General features: G+C 34.5%; 2 protein-coding genes across 2 annotated transcripts; both read right to left on the bottom strand.

The window, feature by feature from the left end:
* Positions 1-250: 250 nt before the first annotated feature.
* On the bottom strand, positions 251-890 carry LOC114087780 (keratin-associated protein 19-3-like). Its single transcript, XM_027929340.1, has 2 exons — positions 744-890; positions 251-361 (listed from the first exon to the last, which is right to left on the bottom strand). The coding sequence occupies exons 1-2, from the start codon at positions 888-890 to the stop codon at positions 251-253; spliced, it is 258 nt and encodes an 85-aa protein (XP_027785141.1).
* A 3,238-nt stretch (positions 891-4,128) lies between these two features.
* Positions 4,129-4,347, bottom strand: LOC114087558 (keratin-associated protein 19-5-like). Its single transcript, XM_027929033.1, has one exon. The coding sequence runs from the start codon at positions 4,345-4,347 to the stop codon at positions 4,129-4,131; it is 219 nt and encodes a 72-aa protein (XP_027784834.1).
* Positions 4,348-17,343: the final 12,996 nt, after the last annotated feature.

Genomic DNA, 17,343 nt, shown 5'->3' with positions numbered 1-17,343 from the left:
AAGGTGGTAAGAAAATTAAATCCAAATGAGGAAAGTAAACTAGAATGCTTATAGATATTAAATATGCATTATATCATGAATGTATGGAGCCAGAAAAATGGTTTTATATGTTCATAGAAGTAACTTAAACAATGATAAATATCAATCAATTGATGATGGAGAAAATAGGGTGGATTTTTTCAGAATAAGACAAGGGATATGAGCAAACACAATTGAAGATTTTTCTCTGCTTCTGTTTTCAGTAATACATCTAGTAGAAGTGAGAGAATCCACATCCTCCATAGTATGATGGGCGGCCCAATCCATACCCATAGCCTCCAAAGCCAGAGCCAAATCCATAGCCTCCATTGCCGCAGTCTGGCTGGGCACACAATCACGAGCCACCACACAGCTTGTAGATTCAAACAGCAACTCTTTATTCCCGAACTCACACCAGCCGTCTACAATCACGTTCTGGGGAAATCCACGTTCTCTGGCCAAATCCATCTCCACTGGGCTTCTGTCTCCCAAAGAATACTGTCTGAATCCCGTGAGAACTCAAGGGGAACTCAGGCAGCAGGATACGCCCTATTCCCAGCAGGAATAATCTTAAACCTTAAACCTGGAACCTAAACCGGGAACGCCCTAAACCAGATTATCTTAAACCGGGAACACCCTAATCCGCCTTGGTCCTTGAGCAAGGTCACCTACATTCAATGTCACTGCAACATGGGGTACGTTGGCAAGGAAATTGTCATACCCACTTGGCTAATGGCTCCCAGCACTCCATAGCCACAGCCATAGCCCAGTCTGCGGAAGCTGCCACAGCCACAGCGATAGCCATAGCCCAGGCCACCAAAGCCTCCAAGGCTGTAGCCTAGGCCTCCATAGTAGCTGCCATAGTAGCTCATGGTATCAGGTGTGGTGAGTTGGTTTGCTGTTCAAGGCAAGATCTTGAGTGTAAATGTCAGCAGGTGCAGAGAGCTGCTTATATAGTAGATCAGAGCATGTGATAAAGCATGTGCCCTCCTTCTGTGTCATTCCATGCATTATACTTGTCTGAGACAACTCATTAATCTATTGTCTCTTGAAAACCATTTACTAAGGATGTCTGAACTTGCTTGGCTACCTACTTAGATGTCCTTTATCTTATTGCTTTAATTTTATTGGAAGAATTTCTGTTTTTTCCAAGTATACACATACCAAACCCTAAAGAGAATTCTTTATTACTAGCCACAAGATATCAGTCATTCAATACTTTAAAATATCTAACTAAATATATTCTAAAGGAATTGTGTGGTCATTATAATGGATTCTGCAATATTTCAAGTAATAGGCAGGCAGGATTTTTAAAGTTATCAATTTCTTGAAAAGACCCACATATTTTGTAACATGAGAAACAAGAAATATTTGATTCAGTGGCTGAAAGTACCAGAAAACAATAGCAAAACATCACCTGACTTTAGAGTTTTAGAACTTTAACTAACACAGTTGACATATTTACTTTTGGATTTGCAAACTAATATCCAAGATATTCGTACAATCACCAGTGGAGAGATTAGTGTATGGATCACAAACCCATCTCAGGAGAAGTTTTCCCAGAGTTCTCTATTTAGAACCTAGTCCTCTCTCTGTAATAAGTTCTGGCTTCAGCAATCCCACCTGCAAGACTACACATGCTCCTTGCATCATCTCCCCCTCTTTATCGTTAATCATTAGACATGAGGCTTGTACCTTTTACAAATCTCACTTCAAGCATCACCCAATGTCCTTTGCTCCACTTTTCATCACTGTATCCAGTTGAAAGCATGAAGCATGTAATATGGTTTTGACTATAACCATTTTTTTTTCAAATTAATACTATATCCCTTTTATGCAGATCTCCATGGTCAGTAAAAATTTATCTTTGTCTTCACTTGGCCTGTTCTGAACCCATTTTTCATTTCCAGGCTATCTCTAACTATCCTGTCCAAAAATATCAATCAGATCTTTCAAAGATACTGATAAAGTTATTTCTCACTTGAAACATATTTCAACTCTTAAAATCATTTGGAAAGTTAAAAGGATTTTTAGTATTTAGAACAACTTAAGAAAGTCTCTAAAAAGAAGACAAAATTACAAAAAAAAAAAGTCTAAATATAGAGTAAAGAGACATTTTTTTTTAGGACCAGTTGTTAGCCGGGTGTTCACAGCGTCACTCAGTTCAGCCCAGAGAGGAGGAAACACCCAAGTCTGACCTCACCTTAAGCCTCACCAAGTGCACATTTTAACATTTGAAACTCATAAAACTTACTTGTTTCATATGACTCTAATTATACTGATAAGATATGTTTTATATTTTTGAGTAATATTTCAGTGACATACTTTGAATACTGTAGTAGTTAATTCATAATTGAAAAAGGACACATTTTCCCCCCCACTGGGTTTGTTCCCTGACCTATTGTCAAAATTAAGAATAAAATTTAGTTAATACTCAAAAACATTTTTTGAATGAAGTATATGGTTATATGACTTTAACAGACATTAAAGCAAGGCCACTCAACACAATGAGAGCTACTTACTGGTTATTCTAGAAAAGTGTTCAAGGCTAGATATGAGTTCCAATAAGATATCTGGTATTAGAATGTCACTGAACCCAATACTATTCTTGCCCTGTGATACTTATGCTACTCTTACCCAACTTCAATCCATTTTTACTCACCATTTCAGAAAAATTGATAATTTCACTTTAATGCACTATTTAGAACTGTAAAAAATTACATATGAGGATTTCATATTCTTCTTGTGTAACTCTGTCATTAAATGTGACTATGATCAAAGCCTATTTTTGGTTTTGAGGCATAAGACTGTCTCCGTATATGGAAACAATATGATACACAAATGGAAAATTTTAATAGTACAGTAAACTATACATATTCAATAAAGAAAACATCTCTTATTTGTGTAACTTATTTCTTCACTATAAAAATAAGAAAAGAACAGTTTGAAAAGTATGCAAAAAATCTGTTTGTTGCTTTTTGTTCACTGAATGCACAAGTTAAAGATGTCTCAAAGGAATTTTATTTAAAAGGATGGTATTTTGTCTGTCATTTCACTGAATCAAAAGCACATTTGCATCATTATTAATTTTTTAGAAGTTTTAATTTGTGACCTAGAATTCCATTCATTATGGGTAGAGGAAAAAATGAAAAATGTTTTTGTATTTTTTACACAGAGGGAAACAACTTTTGTTGTGCTTTCAAATATTTTTTTCTCAACTTAGATATAGATCAATGTGATCTTAAAATGAAATTATGATATGGATTATACTAAGACTATAATAGCAGTCATAATTATATTGTTTACTACATGGGCAATATCCCTGGAGATACCATCCATATCAGAAAAAAAAATGCTTCTATAGACACCCTGTGCAGCTGATTCAGGCTATATAACTTGATCTTTGACAGATTTGCATAGTTCTGTTTTTCCTGCTCAACCCACTATCGTGGTCCACTCACACTCAACAACATTGATTGAAAAAAGAGCACTATATGATGATGTTTGGTTTGATTTTTAACCCAGAGTTGAATTTTAACATTGGGTCATTAGATAATGACATTCAGAGTCAGATAAAATATTAAGTGTTTGGTTCACTTTTCAGTATAAGAAAAATAAAATGTTAAATAAACCTAAGTATTAATCTAAGAAAATGGAAATACTAACAAGGTATGGTGTGATATCACAACATATGTATATATACCAAGTCCTGATTAAATCAAGGAAACCATATTTTTCTTCTCCTTAATTTTTCTTTATGTTCAGAATATTTTCTACCTTTCAATTTGCAAATATTCATTTACATGCATTTATAATCATGTGTGCACTGTATTTCTACTTGACAATTTTCAAAACTTAAGTATGGATACATAATTGAATTAAATAAACCAAACAAAAGCCATGTTTTTAATTTCATAGTAGATCATTTATTGGGAATTTAACCAGATCTGCATCCCCAATCTAGGATGAAGTCACAAAATGATTTCTGATTTCTCTGAAATTCTTATATTTCACCTGTTTTTAAGACTAAAGTCATCTAAGTCCACTGACTGAAGAATGTTTTAGCAAGTCCCTTCATAATAGCAGATGTTGAATTACTAGAGCAGGATTTCAATAGAAGCAAGAGAATCCATATCTTCCATAGCATGATGGACGGCCACATCTATATCCAAAGCCTCCAAAGCCAGAGCCATATCCATAGTCTCCATAGCCACAGCCATAGCCCAGTCTACGGAAGCTGCCACAGCCACAGCCGTAGCCATAACCCAGGCCACCAAAACCTCCAAGGCCATAGCTCGGGCCTCCACAGTAGCTGCCGTAGTAGCTCATGGTGTCAGGAGTGGTGAGTTGGTTTGCTGTTCAAGACGAAATGCTAAGTGTGAGTGTCAGTGGGTGCAAGGGGATGCCTATATACACACCTGTCCTGAGCCTAGCATGTGGTAAACCCGGGAGCCATTGTTTTGTATCATTCTAAGTTATTAGTTTAGTTGAAGCAACTCATTAATCTGTTTGCTAACACAAGGAGAGGAATACAACTCGTTAAAATTTTTTAGATTGCTTCACTGCCTGGTTAGTCTGAGCTTGATCTCATTACATTCTTTTCTTAATGAGACAAAGTCTATGTCTTCAATGTTACAAAATTAAACATTTCCTGGAATAGAATTCTTTATAATGAAGCACATTGCATCATACAACTTTGATAGTGTTTTCTCATTAAATATATTCTTATTTCTATTTTTTATATTATTCTTTGGAACTGGTATCTTTTATACCCATTCAGATTCAAATAAAAGGTCGAGTTTAAAATCTTGAAACCTAGCACGGTCTGCAAATGTAAAATTTATTTCTTAGGTTGAGAAATCAAGGATATGCTTTCCTTCAAAACAAAAGCAATCATTTTGAGTAGATAAATCTGATTATCACTGATAAATATGGAAACTGGTGAATAAAAAGTCATTATATCAGCTCACAAAACTCTTTTTAATTTATCAATGTACTAAACTTTATGTCAGAAACTGAGGGACTGTCCAAAAATAAATTCACTTTTATAACCAGCCTGAACATCTGTTCACATGTACTCTCTTCATGCCATGAACTACTTTTCTAGAATAGATTCTATACAAAGTATCATCTAAATGGTCAGATGATCTTGGCTTCATGCTTTACATGCTTTTCTTCCTTGTCTACTATTCTTTGTAATCAATGTGTTTATTTACCTTATCAAACCTCTCTTTAACCGTGTGTTGAGTTCATTCCCAGCACATTGAGAATTATATATTTGCCTTTGCATATTGTTTCACAGTTTTGTGTACTTCATTCCCCTTATTTCCTAACAATCAGCTAACATGCTTAAACAAGACATTATTTATTAAGCTTACAAATGTTTTAAGAAATATGTCTACACTCCTATATGCTATTTTTAACAGGACATCTTAAAGTCCTAATGCCTAGGAAAATCCCCAAATATGAATTACAGCTTTGAAATGGCTGTAAGTAGAAACCAGGATGTGAAGGGAGCAGATCAGTCTTCCCAGAGATCTTCAACCCCCTCTGCAAAGATGGGAAACCAAGCCAAAATGTAAGCTGCACTGGAATATGACTATGTCTTGGGCTTGAGTTTTCAATCAGCTTCGCATGACTTTAAACATGTACGGGAATATTTTTGTTCTTTAGGTTTTTGTTTTATTTTGTTTTGAGATCTACATATAATATTCTTGGTAATACATTTTCTCAACTGGATTGTTTCACTATTCTTCTAAAAAGGGAGGAAAAACCTATTTGTTGGATGAATGAAAAGTAATTATGACCAGAACAAAGCGCAGACATGATTTCAAGTAGAATATGGACTCACAATGGTTCATGGGTTTTAAAGGAATATTTATCTCAATATTTGCCTTGGCTGTTAAATACATTTTTCACTTTTATCAAGATTTATTCCATCTTTACTTTTCATTCTGAAAAAGGTAACTGATGGCAAAATTTTTCATTCTCCATGAGTCATTTTGGAGGTAAGCAAATATAAGCATGCCAAGCAAGTTTAAGAATCTCATGAATGCTTGGGTGAATTTATTAGGTTGTGTTGAAATGACCAAGGGCTGTTTATGTTATTGCTTCTGATGCATATAGCTATGCCTATTTCACATAAAAACAGATAGAAAATACTCAGTAGTGAAATATGCCCTGATATATTTTTATTATTTAACCTGATTTATTTTCTCTCAAAGAAGAAAACAGTTATCTATCTAATGTATATCTCACTGTGATATGCATTCACACATATATATCTATATATTGATATATAGATACATATATACATGCTCAACAATAAGTTATGAAAAAATTATATAAAGTATATGAATGAAAGCCAAAGTATTCAAATACATTTTATCAATTTTTTAGGTTGAAAAAAATAACAATGGTAATATACTTTGGCTGCTGATCACTTTTAGAGATTGAGAAACATGTATTTCTTTTGAGGTTATTTTTCTCTTAACTCAGTGGACTCAATAACTTGGACAACTGTTTATCATTCTTTTCTTTGCAGATGGCTCCAAGAAGACAGTAAGCTAATTATGAAGCTTAGATCCTGTGTTGCAAAATAGTGAAAATATATCTTCCATTGGCCGAGTCTTCCATTGGAAGGTAAGAGACCTTTCTCCATAAATTCAAACTGTTTTTTTTTTCCAAAAACTCAGATAAAAAGTAAGTTATAAAAAGGAGCATAATAAATATGACAATACATTTTACTAGGAGTCCTGTACCCATGACTTCCCAATCTTGTAACACTGATGATGGTTTTTGTTTTTATGCCTGTGTCTGTTGACTTTGGAACTATAAAACTGAAGAAGAAATTTCAGTATCCTTAAAGTCAGGACAACTACCCCCTAAACAGTAGTCTCCACAGACCTATCGTATTGGTAGTTATGGTTTTGAAATTGTGCATTTCTTCACCTCTGGCTTTCTTTGAACTGTTGTTTCACTTATGATTCAATGAAGGGATTTGGTTGCATTCAAGACTCTACAGTTTATCATATCTGCTCAGAGGCCTTGTGAGGTCCCTTTCAGAGGGAAGGGAGCATTGGAAATCCCAGAGGCATCAACTCATCTGCTCTGTGTGTCAGGGGAGAACTTCAGGGGAAAAGTGGAGATATGGTCATCACTTTTCTATTCGTTTAGAACATTGATTATTATAATTTATAGTTTCCATTTTTTATTTTCCTTGTTTCATAAATACAAGCCATTTTGATCTGATAATCCTAGCATACAGTTGCTCAAACATTAAAGTCAGTTCTCCTTGGTTCATGTCTCTTTTTATTCAGTTCTTAAAACCTTGCATTTATGAGTTTATTTTACAATAAATTTTCCTTTTGCTTTCCTTTTGTTCATTTTTTCCATACACAAGGAATATCTATCTTGTTCTCAAATATATTAAGTATTAATAGGGTCTTAAATATTGATTATATTCCCACCTCCAAAGACCCTGTAGAGTTAAGCGAGAGACTACTGACACTGAGAATGTCTTTAGAATCTTCAAAACTATAAATACAATGTAAAAAGATGGGGTGTAGGAAATAATATTGGAGAAAAGAAGTTCCTCAAATGTGTCAGCACCCAACACTGAAGTGAAGGCTGGCTAATCCCAATGCAAATATGCCTTCAAATTGATTTTAAACTTATAATTAATTGATACTTTACATCTTTACATATAGAGATCATTTTTAGGATCATTGATTTTTTTTTCATTTTTCTGAGTCTATAGTGATATCTGAATATTATTTTAATTTGGTTTACCTAATTCATAATAATATTAGTGATTGTTATATATGCTTACAGGTCACTTTAGATATCCTCTTCAAATAGGCCTGTTCAAATATTTTGTCCATTTCATATTTGGCTTGTAATAATTCAGTATTTATTAGCAGCAGTTATTTACATATTTTTGTATATATATGCATTTTGTCAGACTTATGAATTGACAATAATTTCACCCCTTATGTAGTTAGTTTTATTTCACATTAAGTAGTATCATATAAGAATATAATAATATAGTGAAATCTACTTTATTAATCAATTAATTATATGTTTAGTGCTGTTTGATTCTATTTAAGAAATATCTAATATTATTACTTAATTTTTTTGTCAGCTTTCTTTAAAACTTATGCTCTTTAATCAATTATTTTAAAGGAAACTAAACAGACAATGGTAATTCGAGTATTTAATTCTCATTACCTCAAGAGAAAGCCATACAACTCATAAATAAATCAAACAAGTTTTATGATGTCACCTTCTACCTATTTAACTTTGCCAACAATGCATCAGCTTTGGGTCTGATGATTGTATTTTTATATGTTATCCAAAGGATAAGCAAATATGTTCTCTGCAAGTAAAGATATCCTGGAATATTTCTTTGTAATTCTCCAAGAATCCATAAAAGCAATAAATTCAAGATCTGATAATATGATAATGCTATATTATAGTATGTGTATTAAGAATTTTCTCCTGGTAGTTGCATTGAATATTTTTATGTATTACTACAGAAAACAGAATAAATATTGTTATACTCTATTAAACTAAGTAGTGAAGTCCTCCACTGAAATCACTCAGCATTCCTCCTTCATGCTTGCCAATGTAAAGTGATATACTATGACTAAATGGACTCAAAGATATTTCTTATAGGCAGTCTGCATAAAGATATTTTTCTATGCTTAACAAGCAAGTCTGAAATGGGTTGGGTGTGTAGCTCAGTGAGAGAGTGCTTGCCTCATGCAGAAGGACCAAGTTACAATCCCCATGCACTGGTCAGATTTCCATTGCTGTGACCAAAATAAACAACATAAAAAACTCAAAGGAGGAAAAGTTTGTCTTGGCTCATGGTTTCAGAGTTTTCAGTCCATGATCAGATGGTTATACTTTTCTCTGAACCTAAGTTAAGACAGAACATCATGGTAGAAAGGCAAGATGGTAAAAAGCTTCTCAGCTCTTTGGCAGCCAGGAAGCAAAAAAGAAAAATAGAAAGGGGCTGGAGCAAGATATAGACCCTAACGGTATGCCTTGAGTGACTTATTTCTTCCAACCATGCTCCATTTGCATGCAGTTTTTACCACCTTCCAATAGTCCATTTTTATTAACTCATCAGTGAATTGATCCATCGATGAGGTCAGAGCCCTCTTGACCTAATCACTTTCCCAAATCTCCTCCTCTGTATACTACTGCATGAGGATCCAAGCCTTTGATATATGGTACACTGGGGACATTCCAGGTCTAAACATGATACCTAACACACACACACACACACACACACACACACACTAGTTTGAATCTTTCTGATTCATCTTAATACTTTAATTTTATTTGAATTTAGCATCAGCATTGTTTACTACTTGCTTTATTCAGATACAGTTAAAATTGGTAGATTCAAGGATCATCAGAACTAAAATTCTTAACTAAAAATATATGTTTAATGTGGAATGTGGACAAATCTTCATAAACTGAATGTGGTAATTGCATAAACCCAGAAATAGAATTTTTAGGGTTTTTATTTAATTACTTTTTGAAAGCACTCAAGAAGAAAAATAAACAACAAAGATAAAGCTAGCATTTAAACAAATAAATGCATTGATAAATGCCATTCAAATTAAGACAGCTGAAATATTCTATATTTATTCAAGTACAGATAGAGGACATCAGGATGCATGTAGTTACAGGATGAAAAATACTCTTAAAATAGACTCTTAAAATATTTTTTGCTATTGGTTTGGTCCAGAGAAACATTGTTTGATTCAATTTTTGCCAAATTTGCTTAATCCTCTTATGGACTCAAAAGTAATGTTCCTCTGGGGAGGATTTCAGTAGAAGTGAGAGAATCCATATCTTCCATAGCATGATGGACTGCCACATCTATATCCAAAGCCTCCAAAGCCTCCAAAGCCAGAGCCATATCCATATCCTCCATAGCCACAGCCAAAGCCCAGTCTGCGGAAGTTGCCACAGCCACAGCCACAGCCATAGCCATAGCCCAGGCCACCGAAGCCTCCAAGGCCATAACGCAGGCCTCCATAATAGCTGCTGTGGTGACACATGGTTTCAGAGGTGTTGAGTTTGGTTTGCTGTTCAAAGCAAGCTCCTGAGTGTGAATGTCAGCAGGTGTAGGGGGGTGCTTATATACCAAACTCAGAGCATGTGATAAGTCACGCACATAACCTACTTGTGTGATCTTTAAAAATTCTAATTGCTTAACTGTACTCATTAACTCACTGTCTTCTGACAGGAGGAGCAAGCTTTGCATTCATTAAATTATTTGAGTGTGCTTAGCTACAGAGTTAGGGTGGCCCTTAAAACTTATTGCATCATTTAATGAGAAGACTGACCTTGCTTGCTTCAATATTTGCTTTGTCTTCAAAGTCTGGCATACCATTCCCCAAATAGAATTTTTCATAGACAGGCATATGATGTTAATCACATTTAATAGTTGTGTTTTTCAAGTAAATATTTTTTACATGTCTGTTTTTCCTTGAATTGATATGCTTAATTTACAAAATAAAGAAATGTGCCAAATTCAATGCTTTGTAATCCATCATATCCTTTTAAAGCATCTTATTCCTCAGCCTAAAAAGTGAATTATCAATCTTCTTCAGCAATAAGGAAATAAACATTTAAAGATCATAATTCATTGATTCAAATGTTATCCACTAGCAATAAATTCTAGAAATAATGAAGGGATCTCTTTTTTAAGTTTTGAAACACTTATCATCATCATTCCTATTGCCTACTGCTTTGGGTAATAAAATATTTCTGATTTTTATGATATGGTTTTTATGATTGTTACTTACTATTATTAACATTTATTTATGAACTAAAATCCATTCTTTGCATTAGGATTCACTCTTTGTATCGTATAGTTCTATTGACTTTGAAACCATGCAAAAAATTGCTCAGAAACTTTGATCAAAATACCATCATCAAAATTTTAACTCACAGGCTGGGATTGTAGCTCAGTGATAGAGCACTTGCCCAGCATGTATGAGGTGCTGGGTTCGATCCTCAGCACACATAAAAAATAAATTAATAAAATAAAGGTATTGTGTCCAAGTATAATTAGAAAAAAAGTCAAAAAAATTTATCTCAGAAGCAACTTTAAAGGCTGATAAGGAATCTACCTCTCAGATTCTAACCCTCTTACTTGTCATATTATTTCAATGTTTTCCAAAAATGCAAAGAACATTTTCCCCTTTCTTTATTGTTTCTGCCCTTTCCTGATCAATATATTTGATATCTTATATATCCTTTTTAAAGTTAATAGACTTTACATTTGCAACTGTTCTACAATTAAAGAAAAATTGATTATAAATAGAGTTTTCTTATATCCTCCATATTTATACACAGTTTCCTCTTATTAACATTTAGCATTAGTATTTATTGCTCATGAATTACAATTGATGAACCAAATTGATAAATTATTAATAACTAAAATTCCACCATTTCATTAGGATTTATATTTTACAGTTTTTGTGGGTTTAGGCAAGATTATAAAGTCAGGCTAAAACAATTATATCATCATATTTTCACTGATCCAAAAACTCAAGTTTCACCTCCTCTTTCTTCACTTCTCTAAAATTTTTGGCAAACATAGATCTGTTTATCAGGTCTATAGATTTTTATGTTTTCCTCCAGAATATCTTATACTCAGAACCATACAGTATTGTGGCCTTTTCTCATTGAATTCTTTCATTTAGCAATATGCTTTTAAAATTCTCTCCTTTCCTCGGTAGCTCATTTCTGTTTATCCCTGTCTACTATTCCACTGTATACATGTAACACAGTTTGTGAGTTCATTTAGTTCATGAAAGGCAGCTTTGTTTTCAAGTTATAGCAACTATGCATAAAATTTCTGTTTTGGTCAGTTTTTCATTACTGTGACTAAAACACCTGACAAAAGCCACCTAGAGGAGGAAAGTTTTATTTTGTGTCATGGTTTCAAAGATTTAGTCTATGGTCAGAGGACTCCATAGCTCAGGGCCCAAGGTAAGGCAAAACATCATGGTGGAATGGTATGGCAGTGAAAATCATCTCAGGACAAGGCAACCAGGAAGCAGAGAGTAAGGTCTGCTCAGCAGGAGTAAAATATAAAGTGTGAAGGCTCTCCCTGAGCCACACCGTACTTGCCTACAGTTATCAACCCAGTAAATGTATATCAGTGGATTAATCCACCTATTGTACACTTCACCTTTGAACATTCTTACATTATCATCTCACACATGAGCTTTTGGAGTATACTGCAAAAAGCTAAAGCATAACAACTTCTATAAACATTTGTGTTCATATTTTCAGGTGGACATAAGCTTTCAACTCATCTAAGTAAATATCAGAGAGTGCAATTACTGGATCACATAGTAAGAGTTTCTTTAGCTCTACAAGAAACTGCGGAATGATCTTGCAAATTTGCTGTACCATTTCACATTCCCCTAAGCTATGAGACTTTCTGTCACTCCAGATCCTCACCAATACTTGTTGCCAGTGCTCTGAATTTCAGCCATCCTATTAGGCATGTTAAAAATCCCTTTTAAAATATAACCCACCATGTGTTCTCCCCTTAGTTACCAGGTTAACATAGATGAAATTGTGAAATATGTAAATTTATTGAAACCCATCATTTTAAAAATTCTTTCTGTTCTCATTTGTTTGTTTTGGTGTAAGACAGTATGATTTAGAGGTAAATGTCTCCTAGCCACAGCTGACAATATACTCACATTGAGTGCACATACTCTGTAATAACAATGCTGAAGAATAAAGACCACATATGATTAAAATGTTATACTTGTAAGCCTATTTTCCTTCTTTTAGTAACTTTTACACTTAATTTTAGGAGTAGATAGTGAATTCAGAATGCACAATACACGTGGTGTAAATGCTTGGAGATTTTGATAGCAGTTCAGGTATAGATCTTCTGTTCTGCAGAGACAATGTATAATATAGAAGTGGACAGATAAAGTCCTTCATAATAGATTACTTTATACACAATCCATTTCAATTCTCTCTTGTACAGTTATTAGTATTCATTTTAATCAATCTTTAGCTTCAGATGCTTATAGAAAACAAAGGAAGAAATTATATAGAAAGAAGGGTGCTTCCCACAATCTCCATCCTCTGGGTTGATGGTTTCTGTGTTTTTTATTTTTTTGTCCTGGAAAAACAATTTGCTCAGACAAAACAAAGAGAGACCCTTTGTACAGGTGCTTTCAGTTCCCCAGACATTTTTGAGGTGATTAGATGAAGGGGGTTTAAATGAGTCTCAAAAAAATTATCCCCCAGAACTTCTCAGTGAGAACCTATGGTGCTCATGTTGATCTCCTTGAGCTTAACCTAGGTCACCATATTACTGGAATTCCTCTGAATATTCTACAAACAAAATATTGTGGGTTAATTGATTCAAGTAGGGTATATGACTCATAGGTATAAACCAGATAATTCTATAAGTGTAAACATTTGGTGTAATCTTGTGTATTAGTGTGTACATTTTAAACCAAATGTACTTCACACTTGATCAAATAGTTCATATTTTTTAATAATTTTCTTTTGGTACTTTTGCTTTTTTTATTGGTTCCTTATATTAGGTTTCATAATATTAGGGCTCTTTTGACATAATCATACATACATGGAATATAATTTGCCCCAATTCAGTCCCCAGTACTTCAAATTTCTCTTCCTTCTCCTTCCCCTGGTTCACTCAGCTACAACTCAGTGTGGCTGGAGGAGGTGGGTCCTTGGGGACATGCCTTTGGCTATTCATTTTGTATTTGGCAAATGGAGTTTCTCTCTCTCTCTCTCTCTCTCTCTCTCTCTCTCTCTCTCTCACTCTCCCTCCCTCCCTCCCTCCCTCCCTCCTACCTAATCATCATGTGAGCCACTTTCCTCTGCCACCGTCTTCCACCATGATGGTCTACCTCACCTTGAACCCGGAGGAATGGAGGTGGTTGCTATGTACTGAGACTTCTGCGACAGTGAGTCCCCAAATTAACTTTTCCTCCTCTAAAATTGTCCTTTTTGGGACTTTTAATCACATCAGTGAAAAAGCCACTCCCTTCATCTGCAGTTTCATTTTCTATACTTTTAGTTGCCTACCTTCAAACATGGTGCTTGTTTTAATCAGCTTTTTCACTGCTGTGACTAAAATGACTGGACCAGCACAATTGTAGAGGAGGAAAAGTTTATTCAGGGGCTTATGGTTTAGCCATCTCAGTTATAGGAGCAACTGTCCTGGTAGCAGAGTTTGTGTTCAAGCAACTCTTAAGTAGCCAATGCTACGTCACAATGCCAGCGTCACCTCACCTCATTCCATCATGTAGGCACTGTGTCACCTCATATCACCATGATAAGAAGCTAATCATACAAAACATTTTCAGAGATTTTACATTCACAAGACTTTTATTACAATATACTGTGATAAATGTTCTGGTTAATTATTAGTTTTTAATATTGCATCCAGTATATCAGATAAATTTTGTCTTGAGTACATATGCGTGGGAGAAATAGAGTTTGCTGCTATCTTAATAAGTTTTAGGCATCCCCTGGGGGAGGGGTTAGAAAACTTCTGCCATGAACAGTGGGGGCAGAACTGTATGCCTCCACTACTTCAGCAAGCATGCCATATCCCAGAATGTTTCCATTGATTCTTTTTAATCAATATATTTCCCAGAGGTAACCATCTTTTTAAATTTTAACACCTAACATCAATAGATCTTGTCAGTAGTTTTCCAAAAGGGATTTTAAGTTTTTAGTCTTCCTAGCATATAATACAGTTCTAGACACATCTATAGCAATGTCCTGTTTTAACTATTGACTCCCCTTGTGGGCATGTAGTAATAATAGCAGAGTATTGTTTTATTTTGATATTTATCTGATGGGCAATGACAGTGGGCATCATTTCATATTGGTCATTTAGATACCTTCTTTCTGAAATGTCCTGCTCAAGTGTTTTGCCGATTTTCAAGAGGGTTTGTAATATCAGCATTGATTTATAGGAGCTCTTTATAGACAGATGTTTTGTCAGATGTTTGTCTTGAAAATATTTACTTTCAGTATATATTTGGTTTGTTCCCTTTAAAATGTCTATATATGAAAAGTTTTTTACTGTCATGAAATCCAATATGTTAACATGTGTATATTTAATACTTTTTTGTTGTAATTAAGTAATTTTGAATGTCTCGCATTTCATTTTTAATTCTTTTGTCGAGTCTCTTCAAAACTGGAACTATTTTTCAGTACACTCTAAATTGAAAGATAATTGTTAATTTTAATATTTATTTCTCATTTAATCAACTGGAATCTATAAAATCACAAATGAGCCTGGCAGATTGGATGATGTCTTTCTGCCTTTTGAACTCTGTCAGATCTTTCCTCGGCTGTAGGGCTGAAGATTATGTGATGCATTCTTTATTTTTATTTGTTCTAATTACTTGTACGTGACAGTAGGATGCATTTTGACACACCGGACATAAACGCAGAATAAATTCTCACTCTTCTAGTTGTATATGATGTAGAATCACCCCTGTTGGGTAATCATATATGTACATAGAGAAATAATGTCTGATTCATTCTACTACCCTTCTTACCTCCCATATCTCTTCCCCTCCCTTCACTCCCCTCTGTCTAACCCAAAGTACCTCTATTCTTCCCTAGCTCCCACCCCCTTATTGTGAATTGCATTATTTTTATGAGTAGGCATAGCTTTTCCTTGAAAGGAAATGAAGCTCTAGAGAGCTATTCTTTTAATTCCAGCATCAATCAATATAATCTTGCAATCAGATATGTAATAATATGGCAAAATTGCATTATACTGAAAATGTTAAATACTTGCTCCAAATAATTATATTGAAAAAGTTTTATTCTTTAGAAATACAAAATGTCGTTCATTACTTAGTTAGTAGAAGAGTTTGGTATGAAATTCTGATTTACTCCAACTAAGTAGTACGGTCCCCAGTGATGACACTAAGATACACCCTCTCAGATTTCTTCATTGTGAGACTATAGAACTTCACTTAATTGTGTCAAAGAGTTGATAATATTATCTGCTATGCCAATCCATCCCTGTGTTCAGTAAATAAGTCTGATATTCTTAATAATTTTTTTAAATGTTTGGATTTGGAACTTTTACAACTTGATCTGACATAGCTACAGCTTAATTAGAAATTGACAAATTCACCATTCGACAACAGAATATTCAAAAATCAAAATAATTAGAGGTGGTCCCTTGGCCCTGATAATTAAACTTTTCAGAGAAACACATGACCAGAACATTGAAGATACTTCATTTATCGCATGAAAGGAAGGTAATGCCCATGAATGGGACAGTGGGACGGGGCAGGTGTATGCCAACTAGTCATTGAAACAGGTTTCCAGCCTGGGATTTACAGCACAGGACAGTTTTTGATCCTTAGCAAATGATTTCATTTTTGAAGTTTCTTTCCTCTCCAAGATGGTGTTAGAGTAAGCACTAAGTAAACTTTACATTATTTCTGCTAATTCCATACTTTATCCTTGTATTATTCCCTGGTACAACTGAATTTGGTTAACTGAAAAAAAAAAAGGCTTCTACTTCGTTTTGGTTTGAAAATCTAACTATTTTTCTATAAATGGTAGTGAGGTTTTATTATCTAATTTTCATAAGCAAATACTTACTTGAAGTATTTGAAACAGCCCTCTTCTTGTTGGCAGTTAAACCAAGGTCAGCATTACAAGAAACTGGGTTAGAGTGCATGAAGTTGAAAGCCAGTCATGGTTTCAATATAGATTGCACCAAAGTAATGACAGTGATTTTTAAAATTTTTATGGCCAATTGAAAAAATATTTCTCTGTGGTAATTTGTGGAGAGTAGTGACTTGAATCATGATCTCTGCCTCATGTTGTGTTTGTGCTGGGAACTTCCTGTGCAAAGGTGCAGGTAAAGATTATCCAGTTGCTCTGATGATACCCAGCCTTAGGAAACTCTGTGCAAAGGCACGTAGTTACATCATTCTGAACCTTGAGTTCAGGTACCAGCTCCCGGGGATAGAGAATTCTGAAGATAAACCTAATGTCTCACCAGTGCTGCATCCTTCAGTCTGCCTGCTTTGCAGAAACTTTCCCACAAATAACCTTTTGATGATAAAACCTATATAATAAACATGTTGAGCTAACTCTGGGTCACTGATTCTCCATCAGAGGACAATGTCCCACCTGGTCCCAGCTTTCTCTCTATATGTCTGTTTGCCTTTTCGCAATCCACCATCTCCCCTCACTGGTTTCTGAATTAACAGCTAGCAGAGAGGTGGTGGCAATGATTGTATGGTA

Source organism: Marmota flaviventris, chromosome 8 (genome assembly GCF_047511675.1).
Source record: "Marmota flaviventris isolate mMarFla1 chromosome 8, mMarFla1.hap1, whole genome shotgun sequence".
NCBI classification, from domain to species: Eukaryota; Metazoa; Chordata; class Mammalia; order Rodentia; family Sciuridae; genus Marmota; species Marmota flaviventris.
This window is presented reverse-complemented; position numbering and strand designations above follow the sequence as displayed.